This window comes from Anneissia japonica, unplaced genomic scaffold, assembly GCF_011630105.1.
Source record: "Anneissia japonica isolate Jap-2015-1 unplaced genomic scaffold, ASM1163010v1 scaffold284833_len178102_cov189, whole genome shotgun sequence".
Taxonomy (NCBI): Eukaryota; Metazoa; Echinodermata; class Crinoidea; order Comatulida; family Comatulidae; genus Anneissia; species Anneissia japonica.
This window is the reverse complement of record NW_022696180.1, coordinates 165,045-183,977: the sequence shown is the minus strand read 5'-3', so window position 1 is coordinate 183,977 and position 18,933 is coordinate 165,045. Positions and strand designations below refer to the sequence as shown.

At 33.8% G+C, this 18,933-nt stretch overlaps 1 protein-coding gene across 1 annotated transcript in view; it reads left to right on the top strand.

The window, feature by feature from the left end:
• Positions 1–196: 196 nt before the first annotated feature.
• Positions 197–18,933, top strand: part of LOC117101738 (glutamine-dependent NAD(+) synthetase-like) — a 35,023-nt gene continuing 16,286 nt past the window's right edge. Inside the window, exons 1-10 of the mRNA XM_033241780.1 lie at positions 197–356; positions 9,965–10,025; positions 10,307–10,423; positions 11,231–11,284; positions 13,478–13,619; positions 14,511–14,599; positions 15,426–15,543; positions 17,342–17,473; positions 17,804–17,878; positions 18,305–18,478. Coding sequence (XP_033097671.1) covers positions 272–356; positions 9,965–10,025; positions 10,307–10,423; positions 11,231–11,284; positions 13,478–13,619; positions 14,511–14,599; positions 15,426–15,543; positions 17,342–17,473; positions 17,804–17,878; positions 18,305–18,478 — 1,047 coding nt within the window. The 5' untranslated portion in view covers positions 197–271. The remainder of the gene's footprint in view (positions 357–9,964; positions 10,026–10,306; positions 10,424–11,230; positions 11,285–13,477; positions 13,620–14,510; positions 14,600–15,425; positions 15,544–17,341; positions 17,474–17,803; positions 17,879–18,304; positions 18,479–18,933) is intronic.

The window sequence follows — 18,933 nt, the reverse complement described above, 5'->3', positions numbered from 1 at the left end:
GATTGCAGTCGAGACGGCCCGAGTGGAGTTTCATGTAAATGTTTCGTACGGAAAAAAAAATCGCCTACGGCTCTGTACTTAGCAACAGAAGGGCGCCCTGTACGTTGGGCACGAAGTATAGGAAACTTGCATGGTTAAAAAGAAGGGCGCCGCCTACGTTGGGCACGACTTCCGCCTCATTTTTACAATGCGAGAACTCTAGCTATACTCTTTGAGGATATCGACACAACAGTGGAACCGAAGATAAGAAACAGCAGAAGACTTTTCAAGTATGGGGAGAAAAGTTACTCTAGCAACATGTACTCTTAATCAGTGGGCAATGGATTTTGATGGAAACCTAAAACGTATATTGCAAAGTGAGTTTTTTTTTTGTTAAGCCTATAGTAGGCCTAGGCCTGCTAGGCCGGTAAACCTAACTAGCCTACTATAGTAACTAGGGCCCTAACTAGGCCTAGGCCCTACCGACCGGTCATCCTGGGCCTAGGCCCTAGCCTTGGCTAGGCTAGGCCAAGGCCTCTAGAGGGGTGTTCGATCATTTCGGCCGCCACTCATTTCGGCCGCCGCGCCAAATGTACGGAACGCCAAAGGGGCCACCGAATACACAACAGCCGCCAATGAGAACAGCTGGATATACGTCATTAAAACAAGAATATTAAATCTATATTTGTTTAAAGATACAGTAAATGATTATTTTTATCCCCGAAACTTAGAAATACCGGGTTGGTGTGTCCGGCGGGGGATAGTTTCACTGTAATTAAGATATTATGTTTTTGTTGTTTTCTTTAACTCATTTTGTTTTCAATAATTTTTTCTTTTCTAATTATGTATGGCCTTGATGAAAAACACTCATGGGTGATTCAAGTGTCTCCGTGTTTATTATTATTATTATTATTATTATAGAATGTGTCTTATTAATATAATATAGGCGCCCTATGCCAAATAAGAATTATTATGTATTGTTAGTTTTATTGTACATCCTCAGATAAGTTTTATGTACAATGTGAAAATGTTTGATATTGATACGTTAGATACATTTTTCTTGCGTGATAATGAAATAAATGTAATGAATAAAAATGTGATGTAAAACAATATGCGGTTGTATAGTATACAACTTTGTTTCGTCACTTCTTGAAATATGTTTAAATTTTTGATATATTTTCAATGTTGAGAATTGGTGAATAAAATGAGAAGATATTTAACACATCTTGCCTCTTTTGTTTTATGTACAACTTTGATGACATGAATTTTACATGTGTATAGGTGTCTCCGATAATATAGTGCCCCGCCAATAATGATTTTCATAATAAAATCAAAGTTGTTTTTGTTTGTTTTTTTTTTATTACACCCGCCGCTGCCTTAAAATCTCCAACTGTATATTTCTTCATTCATATTATATAAATTTAAAGCATTTACCTATCTCCGATATGTTTTGTGTACAACGTGATTGTCTAATTATATACATTTAAAGCATTTAACCATTCCATTACTACACTGTTTACCAATAAAACAAGATACAAAAGATACATGGTGTTATATTCTTTATTGTACAATGTGTGAAAAATTTTACTACAATCAGTGCATAAGGACCAACAACGACCTGCAAGGTTGACATTACCGCCTAAACCACAGAGGAAGACGAGGTATTAAGATATTAAAATAAAAACTGTTACTTTTAACTATGTTAACACTGTGGAACTAACTACCAAAATGCATCATAACATAAATACATATGAAAACATGAATGAAGACAGCCTTACAAAAGAACTAAACAGATGAAAATACACCATTGTTGTCATATTCTTTTCCTTTGTTCTGAGAGTACTATCATTCAAATGAGTGTGCCTTGAAGACAACACCCATAAATTGTTGTCTAATAAGATTGGACTTGGAATATATAAATGAAATGATTGAAATATTATTATACATACAAAATTTCTTATAATATTTGATATTTTGTTCCTATATGATATTTAAGTAAATTACCTTATTTTTGTATAGAAAGTATAAAGTAAAAAACAGCAGCACTTTTGAGACTAACAATATATAATTTATTCTCTAGCTTTCGTCCACACAGTGGACTTCATCAGGACTTCACAGTCTCCTGATGAAGTCCACTATGTGGACAAAAGCTAGAGAATAAATTATATATTGTTAGTCTCAAAAGTGCTGCTGTTTTTTACTTTATACTTTCTATACTGTACAGACTACAGACTATTTTTGTATTTATTAAGTTTCAGTAAATAGTTAAATATTTACAGTAATTTTTACAACTTTAGTTTCAATAAAAGAAGACTATATACCAGTTTAAGTTTTGCTATTTTTTGCGAGTCTTGTAGTGAGGTGTTTCAATTTACAATACATATCATAATGCCATAATTAATATCACGAAAACGTATATAGTTATAACAATACAAAACATATAATTAACCATTAATCAAACTAGTTTTAGACAGAATTTATTTTCTCTCATCGTCTACCTGTAAAGAACAAATTAAAATCATTATCATGATAAATCAGTTTCTGCACTCATAATTGTTACAATAATTCATAACAACGAACATGCGTGTATAACATTCCAAAGTTTAAAAAAAGTACAAAATTACATTAAGTATCGTGACACACAACTCATTACTGTACGACTATCATCAGTTATTACTATAGATAATCAACTACAACTAGGCTGCCTTGCTACAACTGAGAAAATACAGTAGGCATTATTTATATTTTATTAACCACAAAAATAAATATATATACCTAATGAAAAACACGTAGGCATATTTCTATAGCATGCATTACATACAAATATGTAGGCCTATGCCTATACAGACGGAAAGTTAAATAAAAAAAAACGGCCAGATTATTATTTCCTTACGCTTCCGCATCCTGCAACAACCACACTACCAACAGAAATCTATTGGCACGCCATACTTTCTATTGTTAAAAATCTGGCGGCCGAAATGAGCGGCGGCCGAAATGATCTGAGACCTCTAGAGGTAGTCCTCGGCTCGGGCCTGGCTAAAAGAAACCTGGGGCAGGCCTAGGCTATAGCCGTATTAGCGCCTATAGCCTAGGCTGATAGATAGTATCGTGGGAACTTACTTGTATATATAAATGGTAACGTTTCTCACACACTGAGTGAGCTCACTTCTTTTTATTTACTAGCTAGGCAACTTGGTATTATGCCTATTATTTACATTATTTCAACGCTGTGGCTAGAGATACGGTAGGCCTACCGTAGGCTATTTCTATTTCCATTTGCTAAAGTTATGTTAAATGGCATTACCATCACCCAAAGAAAACAAAAATTCAGTGGAAACCCCTAAACCCCTTCGTTTTAACTTATGGTAAGCCGTGATCCAGAAAAAACGCATTGTATAGATTTTTGAGATTTGTGGCTTAGGGGCTTAGATGTAATCTATCATGTGAATTGATCTTATACCCCAAAAAGTGTTTGGCCAAGTCCCCGCCTGCTTCCACTTTTGGAGCCGCCTCCTATTTTTTGTTATTTATTATTTTTTAATTTCACTAAAATAGATAAAAGTTAGCCAAAAAAACCCCGTAAATACATTTTTTCGGTAAATACATCGTGCGCCAAAGTCTTCATGGCCTATACATATTGTTCTCCAACATTCACATGATAGTTTTGAATTATAATGCCTGATGAGTAGTCAATGGGCTAGCTAGGCCCACATTCGTTACTGATGCATGACCGTCTGCGTGATCTTCCAATCTCACTGGCTGGCGATGAAAATGATCGTATGACATCACCAAAGCAAGCGAGCTTGTTGGCCTAGCTCTAGGCTTAGGCCTCGATTATTACATCATTTTATGTAATTATATATTATACAACACCTAAATAGGTCATCCAAGCGTATGTATAGTGTTGGAGGAACATGGCAATCTGATCTTGGGAGAAAAATAACAAAAAAACCATAACAACAAAATAAAAGAAAATAATAAATATCAAGTGCCTCCTCCTTCCTTTTTTTTTTAAATCCGGAAGAGAAAAATGTATTCTTTTAATTATTTGGCCTTTAGAAAAATAAAATTAATATAAGAGTTACATGTTATATCCATCCACCAAAGCAAAAAAAATCTGGAAGAGTGCATTATATCCACCAAGCATTGAAAAGTAGGCAATCAACCAGTCACAGAAGACAATGGTGCATATTTACTTAGTTTCCTAGCTGGTGGAAGGGCATAATAAGTTTGTTTTTTTGTCAGAGTACAATTAATAAAAGAAGAATCATGCATTTTTCTTCCTCCTTTTAAGAATAAGTTGCAATATGACCAAGCTGTGGTCAGAATATAAATTTCAGTCTGTAATATTATTAACTATTATAACTAAGACCATTTAACAAACAACATAAAACACGTACATCAAACTTAAAAAAGCTTTACTTATTCCAAGTAAATTCTTCAAAATATTTAAATGAATGCACTTCCTTATAATTTAGGAAATACAAATTTATATGGGCATGAAGATGTGTATTTATTTTTTGTTTATTAAAGGAAAAGTGGGTATTCTTCATAGCAAATTTAAATAAACTGATTATTTATATTGAAAAAACTCACCAACAGTGATGTTTTTTGTTCATTCTGTAGTGGTTACTGATAGTATTTAATTAAAATTTTACAGTGTATTATACCATATCTTAGGGGAAATAAAAATTTACTAAATCAGATTAGCCACGTTTTGTAAATCTTTTATGAGAGTGAATACAATAATATTGGTAAATATATTTTTTAAAAAGCCCTTAAAAAAAGTTTCTTCTATTTAGTTTTGTTTTACGTTATTTATACATATAATGGAATTTAAATCCCTAAAATCCTGGTGAAATTTCAATTTAACTTGTAATTTTTTCATTTAATAAGATGTGTTTCATAGGAGGTCGAGATACATGATACATTTTATCGTATATAAAGATGTGGGTTACCCACATCTTTATATTTGCACAAGTAATTAAAACTGTTTATTGAGCTGATTAATCTCATTGATAAACAATTGTACTACATTTGGCTGGTGCATATGAACTTCTATTTAGAGACATAATTTCATTTTTTCCTTTCCAAAAAACTTAATAAACGTTAACTAGCACCTCATATCGACTTTTGAATGTTGAAAATCGGCTCAGTATAACCCATTTTATCGTGTACGAAATAAAAGTTAGTAGAACATACTGCTGTTACATTTTCTAGTTTTCTCCCTCCGTTGTATTTAAGTATATGCTACAGTTCTCACAATGAGCCAACAACTTTGGATAGCAGAGTTCCGCATGAGTGATTCAGCCCACATCTTTATATGTCTGAGTTAACGCATGAATGGTTTTATGGACCTTCTCAGGACTTTTTTCCTACCCTACATCTTTATGTCTTTGCTGAGAGTTCTGCTTGAACAATTTTGCATAACTTTTGGTATCTGCGCATGACATGTTTCCATTGCAGGATTTATATGTGTTGAGAAGTTGAGCATAATAATTTGGAAAGCTGACTCGCCAGAGTTTTAGAAGTTATTTTTATTTTTTGTTTTTATTTTTATACATTTTTTTTGCTTTTAAAGCTGCTGGCACCTATCTATTGTAGTCTTGCTTGATTTTGTATTGCCTTTTTTTTATCTTAAAATAAATGAATGAAATAAATGTTTTAGACATTAAAACTTCACAAAACTTCAACATTTAAAAAAAACATCTGAAAACCTACCTGTTCTCGGAAGCATTGCAAATTTAACTTTGTCGAGCGCCTTTGAACATTGGATACCGGCGCTATATAAATGCATTTGATTGATTGATTGATTTGGAAAATTTGAATTGTTTTCTGTCAAATTTATGTATCTTTTATTTGATTAGTAAATAATTATTAGATAGGATGATTTATATGAAAGAATGGTGGTGCTGTTCTTTATATTTGAAAACAGAGATGGGCCTCCTATCACCACGGAAATGAAACTGCAGAAAACAATTGCAGATCTTGCTACTTTTCAAAAAGTCTATTGAGTGAAAGTAGGTCAACATTATTTCGAGTAAACAGCCTTAAAAGTTATTTGTGAATACATTGTTTACTGAAATTAACTACCAAAATAATGTTAAATAATTGTTTGTTGACCATTTCCACAACTAGACACTGGGACAGGATTAATTGATAGCAAGCAATATTCAATGATTTACCGTGACAATAATGTAAAGTTTGCTACAAATAGAAAAAAAAATCATAGGTGAGCATAATAGGTACATAAAAATAAAATGACAATTAAACAATCATAACAAACGAAGAAAAAAACAAATTAAGTCAGCATACTGTAGGTACACAGAAGACTATACAAATGTGTGAAAATGTTTAAAATCATGAAATACTACATTATTTTTTGTAGCCCACTATATGATTGATTTATGCCATAACAATATAAAATAAATATGTATCAGTCAAGAACTGCTTATGTAATAAGAGTGAAAACCTAAGAGTAGGCCTATATCTAGATAAAGACTGATAATTTTTTTTCTATTTAGCCATGTACCTGTACCTGCTATGTAAAAAAAGCATATTTATCTCCCTGAAGTTACTTCTTGCAACTTTTGGCTCCTAATAGATATTTCTTTTAGCCTTGAGTCAAAACCTGCAACATAGTAATTTTAAACATTGGGTAGTTATCTATTATCTATATGGCTTGTATAGAACATTGCGATATTTGAAATAAATATTTTCAAAAACCTGGCAACTACCGCCTGTGAGAATTCCAGAGGCCTGTACACTTCGCGCTATGTAGTTACAGTGTATGTGCAGCACTCTATTTGACACTAGCTAGCTGCTCAGGGTAGGCTAGGCCGCTGGAAGTCCCCCAGTGAGTTGGGAGATGTTGGTGGCGCTGTTTCAAAATAAACCTGATAAAATGGTCTATACAGTAAGACCGTATTTTTATCCTATTTGTATTTCAATCAATCAATCAATCGGAGATTTATCAGGTGCACGTATCTATCAACCATGGTATGGAGATGCTCGTAGCGCCGCAGCCTAAAAAATTATGATGCATGTACTGTACGGTAATCCCAACAAAAAAAAAAGAGAAAAGGACAATGAACAAAGAAGAAAACAAAAAACAAGAACTGATGAAAGTGAAAACTGAAATGGAAAGTTCAGATTTGAAGTGCCCAACTGATTCAGAAGTACTGTATGAGTGATAAGTGGGATTTCATTCCAGCAAGAGGGGTCAGCCACAGAAAATGAGCAAGCACCCCAAAGGATCTTACACATAGGAGTAAATAAGAGGCATCAGCAGATCTAAGACCTTGCCGCACAGGCTGTTACGGATTGAGAATGTGGGCAAGATATTCGGGAGTGCATGAGTGCCTTATAAACAAGAAGCTGAAACTTATATTTTGACCTGATATGGATAGGTAACCAATGAAGGCTTTTGAGTACAGGAGTGATATGATCATGTTCTTTTGTTTGAGCGATAAGTCTAACAGTGGTATATTGAATACTGTACGTTGCAGCTTGCCTGTGAGAGATTTCGGGAGGCCAAAAAGAACCGAGTTACAGAAATCTACAGTAACCTTGACAAGGATTTCAGTGACAGAAGTACTAATATTCTTGCGAATTCTTCCAATATTTCAAATGTGCAGATGACAAGCTCGGCAAAGTGCATTGACATGATCTACCATGGACAATTGGCAATCGAAAGTAAAGCTGCTCTCCCACCTAGGTTTATTTCACCTAAGAGTCGTACGATTTCTACGAGTTAAAACTCGTGATCTTTGGAAAGGACCTATACGAGCTTATTACGTGTTAGCTACGAGTGAGGTACGACTTTATGGAGTTGGTTACGAGTTATGTACGAATTATGCCGAGCAGAGCACTGAGTTAACTACGAGATTATTAAGAGCGTAACAAGTTTGTACCGAATTAGATACGAGTTAGGTACGAGCCAACTCGGTGCGCTCGTACTTACTCGTACTAGTTTCGGGGTGCTCGCATCAAACTCGTAGATGACAAAACCGCCGACGAGTATCCAGAGTAGTGTACGATCTTGGTAGGAGCACCCCGAGTACTCTACGAGCTACCTATGAGTTCTTCGAGTTTACTACGAGTTATCTACTCGTGGCGATAATTTTGAACATGTTCAATATTAGCGCCACGAGTTCAGAGCTGCTACGAGTAGGTAAGAGTCCTCTCCGAGCTTTCCGAATCGTCCTACGAGTTTTTGCCGAGTTTGCCGAGTTAGCAACTCGGCATTCTCTTGTAACTCGTATACTGAAAAAAACCGTAGTGGGAGAGGGGCTTAACTCCTAATTTTCTGCAAATTTGAGAGGGCTGTATGGCAATATCACCATCAACAAATTTGTGGTGCCCCACTTTATTGAGGTTACGGTGGAGCCAATAACCATAAACTCAGTCTTAGATTCATTTAGCTTTAATGAATTTGCAGTGTAAGTCATGTTTGGATTTCCAGAATACAACTCTGAACCTTTGATAAAGACAGTGCAAGATCAGTCGGATTTGGATTAGCAGAGGAATAAACCTGAATATCAGCTGTATAACAGTGATAATTAAGTCCATTGGACTTGATTATTTTACCAATTGGAGTTATGTAAAGTGAAAGGAGTACAGGCCCAAGGACAGAACCTTGAGGAGTATGCTGTGACTAACAGTAAGGAGCTCTCAATTTGTACGACGCTAGAACGAACTCACTCATGCGTGACAATCCTACCTGGTGCCCTACATTTTATGTAGGTTTGGCCAGATAGCATTCCAAAATTTACTCTACAAGGTGACCTTAATGTTCTCACATGCACAGATGCCTTATAGTGACATCATTATGTTCTACGTCCTACCGTTGTCGTCCAATCAAAAGCTCCCTAGTTACCGTTCTGGAGACTGCATCGTGTATTCAAATATTGTTCATTCAGAGAGATAAGACTCAAAACTATTTAAGAGCAAATCCTTGAATTCCAAACCAGGATTTCTGCCTCGTCAATAAAATATTGTGATCCACAGATTTTCCTGATGATGACCACTGTGAGATCAAAAGTTTGTGTGTCAATAAAATTTATTAATCTATTCGAAAGTGCTGTTTGTCTTGTATTTTGGACTACTGTATGTCAGCTATTTGTTTTGCTTTGTTTATCTACAGTATTCCACTGTTAAATCTTATGAAATGACAACAGCACTTTTAAGACTAGCCTAAAAATTTTTTGGCTCTAGCTTTTTGTTCACACAGGGACTTCACCAGGAGACTCTAGAAATAAAATAAAATAAATAAAATGGGATAAGATACAATGTGCTGTTAATTAGCATCCAGTCTCTTAATAATTTTTATATTTTTATAGATTTTTATATTAGTTTTTCATCAAATGTTTTTGTATTCCTAAAGTTGTATTACAAACCATTTCAGCCTTGGCTGCTGTTTATAACTTACAGTAATGTTTTTTTTTTATACCGAATATATATTTATATAAAATAAATCTCCCTTTCACTTTTGATATTTTCTTTTCCTTTTCTTTATTACACCTTATATCCTTTTATTTTTCCTTCATTATAATATTTTCTTTTCCTTTTCCTTTCATTTTACTCATTATAACTTTAAGGCACAGGTGCGCAACGACAGCAATTTTTTACGGCCCGCAAAAATGAATTAAAAACCCATGTGTGCGGCCAGCCAAGCAAGGCTAGAAAACACCTTGTTTTTTACGGCCCAACACCAATCATATGTAAAAAGTACATCAAAACTGAGAATAAAGTGGTGTAAGAGCAGTGCTTGGAGATTTTTAAAAGCCCACTGGAAACATCAGATTTGGGTGTGGCCCTCGGTGTTAAATCAAAAGTTCACTTTGGCCCTCCAACTGATTTTTATGCCCACTCCTGCTTTAAGGGCTTATCTTCCTTTACTCTTTCATGATTAATTTTCTTCTTTGCATTTGCAGTGACTGAAACACTAGCTAAATACTGTAGTTCCATTACTTTTTTTTTTAAGGTATCAAGTTGGCAAAAGAAAAGGGTGCAAGATACAGGCTAGGACCAGAGCTTGAAATAAGGTATTATTGAAGCACCACTATTCGACTCAAAATATAGCTAACCATGGCATTTTGGTTCTTTCATGCAAGAAGATTAGGATCAAATTGAAAGAATAACACATTTTTCAGTTTATGAAGTACACATTTTTGTTGTAATAAGAGATATTGTATAAAAGCTAACTCTGTACGTTGGTGGGTGCTAACGTCCTGTTACAAATCTCAGGGAAAAAAGTGTGAAAATTGTTTTTATCGTATTGATTGTCGTCATATGATGTTATTCTAATTTCTGTGACTTCTTGCAGTGGATATGGTTGTGGAGATCATTTCTTTGAATCAGACACCTGTCTGCATTCTCTGCAAGTTCTTGCAGAGCTTTTGAAATCCCCCATTACCGAAGACATCATCTGTGAAACAGGAATGTAAGTATTAAAACATACTAGAAAGCAAAATTTTAAAATGCTAAAAAATTTAATTATTAGAATTAAACCCCAAACCTAAGTATTTAACCCATATTACTATTCCACATACCATTCAGATTAGGAATACGTCCTAAAAACTGCGCTTCTTTGTAAATCCTGTACCAATCCAAGAATCCAAACAGCAGTAACTGTCTCTTATACACATCTAGATGTGTATAAGAGACAGAACATAGACAGACATAGATTTAAAATAACATTTTCCACCGATTTCTATTTTGCTAGCAACCTGACCTAAATAATCTAAATAATTAGAGTTACACATCTTTAAATTTCTAGATGTTAAATCTCCATAGAGTGTTCTTAAAAGATTTCTTTGGTGCTTTCCTGTGCAACCTTTTTAATTGCTTAATAATGCACAACAGCAAGTAACAAATAAGCAGTATATGCTGGGGTATCCTCGCACATTCTAAATGTATAACCAAGCATGGACTACCTCATCTTATTAATTCTTTCACATGTCTATTACACTAGTTTACCACAAACACTTCGTTATTACTAATCTGTCTGGGATATTTTACATGGTTCTTAAGTGAGACCTATGACAAGTATCAATTTTCCTGATGATACCTTTAGTAGACCAGCTATTGCAATTGTATAATAACATAGACACCACTATCATATAATTCAATTCCGAATTTTTACTATAAAAGAGAATATCAAATTAACATCTATGTTAAGTTATTTTTAGTAAATGTATGTCTAACTTTTGTTTATGGTTTATCATGACTCTTGTTTTAAACTTTTCAGGCCGATAGTTCACAAGAATGTGAGGTATAACTGTAGAGTGATATTTCTGAACAAGTAAGTCAAATAATTATATTTAACCTAATATTTACATGTAACTAATGTGCAAGGGAAAAAAATCAATACAAAATTTATAAAGAGTCTTCAAGCTGAAACTTCTCTCAACTGGCCCAAAATGATTTGATTTGATTTATTTTGCATTCAGAATTTTCACATATTAAATAAAAATGATGAAACAATACATAAATAAAAAGTGAGAAATAATTATTTGAATGTCTCAATGACCTACCGTTTATTCTCACGTATAAGACAAGACTTAAAATAGCAAATTATGATCGAAAAAAAGTTGGTCGTCTTATGCTCAAATCGTCTGTAATATGCAAATTAAATACTCATATGAATGAACTAACTGTTAGTATGAATAAATGCAATTAATGCAGGGAAATAAAATTTTGATGAACATTTAAAAGCCCATAAAATAGTATTATTTGGAAGATGGGACCTATATTTGACTTAATTTTAGCCTGCTTGATGCATTATTAAGACCATAAAAAGCAGCAAAAAGTAGGAATTCCGTTGATAAAATGGGGGCCGGGTGGGGGTCATACGCCTGACATACGAAAAGGTGGAAATTTAATTTATTTTTATTACGCCCTCTGCTGCCTTGAAGTCTTCAAAGCTAAGATATGTATATTTCTTCCTGATTGCATTTGAAGAATTTAACCATCCTATTTTAACTACATTCACCAATAAGATTTTATTTTTATTTTCTCCTTCGTCTGGATGATTTTGGCAAAACTATTTGCTAAATTAGAAAACAAAATTTAATTTTTCTTTTTATCCGCCCTCCTCCGATAATCTTTAAAAAAAAAAATTACGCGAAACTAGGAATAAAAAAGGTCTCGACTTATACAAAAAATACTGTAGTTAGCCCATATTATTATTGGTGAGATATGACATTATCATGTCCATGAGCAAATCACAAAAAAAATTTTCTCATAAATCTTGTTAAAGTGAACAGAGCTTTAAATGGTAAATTCATAATGTTATATTTACCTGACATGCCAACCACTCCAATTTCGGTGGAGTTACTCCGTTTATTTAAGCAAAACTCCGCACTCCGATTTTGGGTCGAAAATCTCACCTTTTTATGCATTTTGGCCAGCTGAAATAAATCACGCATTTCCGAATAAAAATGATAATCCTATTATTTAGTTAAGAACAAGTCCACTTAATTTCGTCCTGAAAGCAGTGCTCTGAACTGTATACGAAATAGTAATTCGCACTCTACGGTCTACTAATTTCGAAAAAAACCAATTTCATTGACCAAATTGCTGTCGGAGTTGCACTCCGAACTGTATACAAAAAATTACTTTGAGCTCCACGGTCTACTGATTTCGAAAAACACAAATTTCATTGGCCAAATTGATGTCAGAGTTGCACTACACTCTAAACTGTATAGTGCTCCATGGTCTACTGATTTCATAACAACAACAGTCTAGTAAAGCACAATTTTGAAAATGGAGTCAGATGAGAGCGATATGGATCTAGGCCTAGGCAGTGCTTGAAAAACAAGTAGTAGTGTTGAGCTTCCTCCAAAAAAGAAGCTAAAACACACGCAAATATGCAAGTTAATAATGGAAAGTATCCTGTCAGTTTGAAATCAAAAATACGAGCATACCTACGGTATGCTCGTTGCGATTGGTGCGGTGTTAATTTTCTGCCTAGGCCTAGGGCCTAGTCAAAACGGTTACATTTTACAATCCGATCACATTGGTACCATGTCTTAGGAATACTCCTCTCACATTGCCAAAACTCCGCTCAGAAGTTTTTCAGACTCCTCTAGTTGGCCTTGTAGGGTTGGCATGTCTGTATTTATAGGGCAAAGTGTGCTATATAAAGCGATTTGTTTGCGGTCCGTGACAATGAATTAAAAACCAATCATAATAACAATGAGGCTAAACTACTCCTATTCCTTGAACTAATTAATGGTTTGCTGTTGACTCCAAGGAGCTCATCCACCCTTTGTTCAGCTGTTGGTTTATCTTGCTGCTGGGTGACCATAAACACCCTCCCCTCAGCAGCCACGAAGACATATCTGAGAGGGTTGTCAGTTTAGTTGCCGACGCTTCGACCGAATGGAGTTTAATGTCGTACCCAGGATGTCCCTAACTACCTTAAGCTAGGCTTAATACTCTTAAATACTGTACTTTACTCTTAACTACAAATTATCTACCATTGACTTTTCAGAAAAATCCTTCTTATCCGACCAAAAATGGCATTGTGTAACCATGGAAACTATCGAGAGCTTCGTTGGTTTACACCTTGGAGTAAACTCAAACAAGTTGAGGACTTTTATCTTCCACAAATTCTAAGGGATATAACAGGACAGGTACGATTTCAGTTATATAATTTATCTTATTTTATTTAATAATAAACTAAGCTGTTAATCATAGGGTGTATATAAGTTTCTGTGTTTCTTAAGAATTTAGTCCATCAACAAATGCAAATGTTCTTTCCACTGCACAAATAAAAACATTTCATTGTTTGTATTATCATACCCTTTAAATAGATTTTGATACATGTGATACTTAGGAAAAATAGATAGGCCTACCTTGTTTCCAATGGAATTCATCCTTCTTCTTTCAGCTTATGTGGCAAAGACAAGCCAAACCAGTCATTCGTCACAAAACGTGTTTTCAGAGAAAATGGCCAAAAAATGCTGGAATATGTCAATTTAAAAAAAATTAATTTCATTGCAATTTACTAACCTCTATTTATCTATACATAATGCTACAGTATGCTGTTATTTTCCTCATTTGCAATGTTAAAACAACACTTTTCAAAGATTTGATGACAATTTCTGCATGAGAAATGCCCGAAATCATAAAATTTGAAGGCTGATTTCTCATATATTGTTCTTTAAACAGCTTAATGTTTAAACACTTGTAAGTTTATAAGGATATGTCAGATTTTAATGATTTTTTAACCATTTCATAGCTCTTATTTTACTCTTTAACACTGTATTAATAACAATTTTTGCGACGAGTGACTGTTTTGGCTTGTCTTTGCCACATATACCAAACATTGTATTAGAGGCTTGCAGTAGAACAAAATGAATGGTAAAAAATGAATAGAAATTGAACTAAATTAATGCATGAAATTATTATGAGTGATGAAAACCTAAAATCTTATTTGGGATTGGAAATCATGCATCCTTATTATCTATACAACTCCACTCCAGTTAAAAAACATTTGGATTATATATTATTTTTTTCTATAGAAAAGTGTGCCATTTGGTATGGGAGTGTTATCAACACAAGATACATGTATCGCTCCTGAAATCTGTGAAGAATTATGGGCGGCTGAAAGGTATGTGTTAATCAGTTAAAATTTTGTGTAGTCTTTTAATGATGGTAAATAAGTGTTCACCATCACCATAGTCATGTTCAGATGGCCTTCTAGCTGAAGTAAATTTACACCAGGTGTACAAATGCAGGCTTTACTTTAGACAGTGTCCATACAGCACTTCTCTGCCCAATGCATAATGTGCATTTTACTTCAAAAGCTATTCCAAAGCTTATAAGTAGCACACTTTACTCCTTGGCCTTCTGTAGAGTAAATCGTCAGTAGTAACTTTGAATTTGCTTAAAATACAAAGTGTATCTTCACAGGCACTGCCTAGGGCTTACGACAGTTAAACTGCTTCTTCTGAACTTTTCCAGCTCATCTGAAGGTGACTAATGACATTTGGAAGCATGGAATGGCTTATTAGTGAAGTCTTACGCTACTTTATATCAAATTTAACGCTGAGTATTATAACAAATATACATGTTTTCATGTATTTTAATGCCAACAAGCCAGCTGATTTTTTTGTGATTTGTGTCAAGTTTGTGAACCACCAAAATAATTTGGCGACCTACAGTCTACCCACTGTTAAAACATCTCTTACGAAAATTGGTTTGCTGTAGTGGCTTATTCCAGTTATCTAGCTGAAAAAGCAGATCAGCAATGGAACCATAGAACAGGAAATCCTCCATGGCTAGCACACACACAGCCTTTTCAATTGAATCCTTTATGAACCTTGAAACAATAAGTAATTTTTGTCTAAAAAATCCAAAGCTTGTGAATACAAGGACATTTTTAGCCCAGTTATTGCTGACTTGCATTCAATGTTTTGCTTTTATGTTTCTTATAGCCCACATGTTTCAATGAGTCTAGATGGTGTTGAGATCTTCACAAATGCCAGTGGAAGTCATCATGAACTACGGAAGCAGTTTGAAAGACATGACCTTCTGAAGACAGCAATGATGAAGGTACCATAAACAATTTATACTGTAATTGTCCAATATATTGAAATAAGCTCTGAATAGACATATTCCGTTAGGTTGGTCATGTGACGTAAAGTGGGTATCAATTGTGACGCTTCTTCGGAGTGTTTCTACAAAAAGATCAAAAAACTTTATTATAAATATTGGCGTTTTCAAAAACTGGTAGAACCAAGATTTAATATACCAGGGAAGAAATAAATTATGTAAATTTCCTATCCTAATTTATACCCCCCATGGTGACAGTGCATAAGACCTTGTTTGGGCTCAGTCTTGCAATGTTTTTTTTTTCTTCTCCATTTAATGTTCTTGTATTTTTGTTCAATTTAATGTTTTGTATAAATTTTTATATGATTGCAATAGTAATAATAATAATAATTGCAATAGTAATGATAATAACAATAATAAATTGTAGTTATTGGTTTTATAGTAATAATTGAAATTTTAATAATTTTAACTATGCGATATTTAATATTTTTCTTCCTTGTGAGATTGTCGCTTTTTTAGGATTTTACTGTTTTTATTATTGACGTTTTTATGTGTCTTCTTTTCTCATTGTACATTTCAAAATTTGTATTTGTTTTGCACTAAATTTATATTGAATTTAATTACTGTAAAGCACATATTTGATGTTGAATAATGTTGGTTGGAATGCCAGTAAACTATACCAAATTGATTGGAAATTGACATTAAGAATTTCACCATAATGGTTTGCTAATGCTCCAAAGATACTGGCCCCAAACATTGAGATTTTGTGAGAAATGTTAGGCCTAGTCCCTTGCATATCTACGACTATAAGTATGCACAAGTCTTTGATCAGCAAACTGCGATTTTAAAATGCTACGATTTCTAGGCTAGCTTTGTTTACGAAAGATCACATAAATTGCAAAGCACATTGAATGCTAGAATAAGTAAATAAACACTATTTTGAACAATCATAGTGTCTTCCTTGCCGGTTATTTCTCACATTAATGATGGGTGGTTGTTTTTCGCGACCATAACATTATCTTTTCCTATACCTTAAACACTGATCACACTGTAAATTCTCTGTAGTAATACCAACTAAATGTCAAGTGACCAGCTGTAAACAAACCTCACAGAATGTGTCTATTGCAAAGAAAAAGCAGCATGAAACGAACTAATATTTATTGGGTGATTCGCTTTTAAAGAATCATATCTAGTTTTGAAATTTGCCTGTACAAAATTGGTGTTAGAAAAGGTATAGCCTAATAGATGTTCACATACTGAGAATAGTTTGTCAGCCTAACTATAACTTTAATCTTCTCACTTACGGAAGCGGTTTGGTGCAGCGGGAACGATTTGGTTTCCCAACCTCGAGGTCGGGGTGTTAATACTTCACTGTGTAATTGTGTCCTTGAGCAAGGTAATTTATTAGTGTTTTCCCCTCCACCCAGGAGTATGAATGGGTACCTGGTAGGGTTACCTGCTATTGCGCCAATATGACAACAACACATGTGGACCCAATGACCAGGAGAAAACAAAGCACTTTGTAACCTAAAGGAAATGTGCTTATAAGTATATTACATATATTATATGTGTATATAATTACCAAATAACACTTAGTGCATCTCTGCTGGCAGCATCCACTCTTACTATGGTCTACTAAAATGGTCCTATCTTCGCAGTTTTTTATCTGTCATTCTTAGTCTACCATCCTTTTTTCCGTCTTTCCTCATGTTATTTTAACTTTGCTTTAACTATCCATATCTAACTGAAAATATATTTTAGCATGTAATTGTATTTTTCTTTAATTATTTTGTACCAGTGTGGTGGCGTATATGTATATTCAAACCTCCGTGGCTGTGATGGAGAACGTGTGTACTACGATGGAGGATCTTGTATATGCATCAACGGAAACATAGTAGTCGTTGGCAATCAGTTTGGCATCTCTGAAGTGGTAGGTAGAAACTTAAAATGACTCCTAACTTTAGCACAAATTGTTTATAGTTTTTTTTATGACCATTTTACAATATGTACACATGGTTTTTATATTTTAATAATATTTATAAATTGGTAAAAATCATTAACATTTTGTTGCACTATTTTATTCTAATATTATATTATTGTTTAAAAATGAACATTTATAAACAATAATATAATATTACATTATATAATATAAACAATAATATAATATATTATTATATTATTTATAAACGTTCATTTTTAAATAAACTATTTTGCGACTATAATATTATTGTTTTTTTGTTTTAAACTTTTTCTGTAATAGGAAGTGGATGTAGCTACCATGGATTTAGAAGATGTACGCTCTTATAAAGCTGAAATCAGCAGTCGTTCCAAGCAGGTATCTATATCTTTTCTAATTTGTTTTACAAAATTATCTTTTTGATTTGATTTTTTATTTTTTAGTATACTGTACTTGCACAGATGCTTTGGTGGTCGAATTCCTCTGTAAGAAGCAATGTGTTAAGGTTCATCATGAGTTTGCGTTCCAACTACCTATCCAACTAATATCAGAGAGTTGGTAATTGGGCCTTCGTGTTGACAGATGACCAATGGCTGATAGCTGCAGCTTCTCTGATAATGAACTATGTTTAGAGTAATTTTGACCTAGTTCCTGCAGTATACTCGTGCTCCTATCAGAAGACTACTTTCTTATATACCTCCTTACATTTAAATTGTTTTTTTTTTTTTTATTCCTTAAAAGTTGCTAAATGCATTTATGTCTAACTGTTTAGCTTATTGAGCTACAATATAATTTCTACCTTAGGCTGCTCGATCTGAAAGCTATCCAAGGGTTTTTGTTGAGTTTTCTCTGTCGAGGCCTGGAGATCACTTACTTCCAACAACTGAACATATTGCCTACAGATACCACACAGTAGAGGAGGAGATCACTCTAGGCCCAGCTTGTTGGCTTTGGGATTACTTACGAAGGAGTAAGCAGGTATTGAATCAAAGCTGTGTTTTCCACTTAAAGTTAAGCCTTGCCCAGATTATCAAATTCAATTTGACAAACACTTGCGATATGTCAATATGTTCATGATGACATCACATAATGAGCATATTATAGGCACATTATGACTATATATGGGCAGTTTTTTGTCTAAGAAAATTTGATAGTGTAGATCGAGCTTAAAAAGCCAGCAGACAAATTTCTCAGTGTGCTTTGTCTGCATTTGTCTGAAAAATTGGGGCAGCATTTAAAAAAAATTTTTTTTTTTTTTTTTTTTTCGGTCACAAATTTTAAAAAGTGATCTTAATTTTTCTCAATTTTGTGTGAAAGCTGTCTAAGTTTGATGTCTGGTGTAAGGTATCACCATTCTAGGCCTAAATTCATTGCAAAATATTGATTATGAGTTATTTTTATTCAGTCTGATGAATACTGTACCTTTTGAAAAA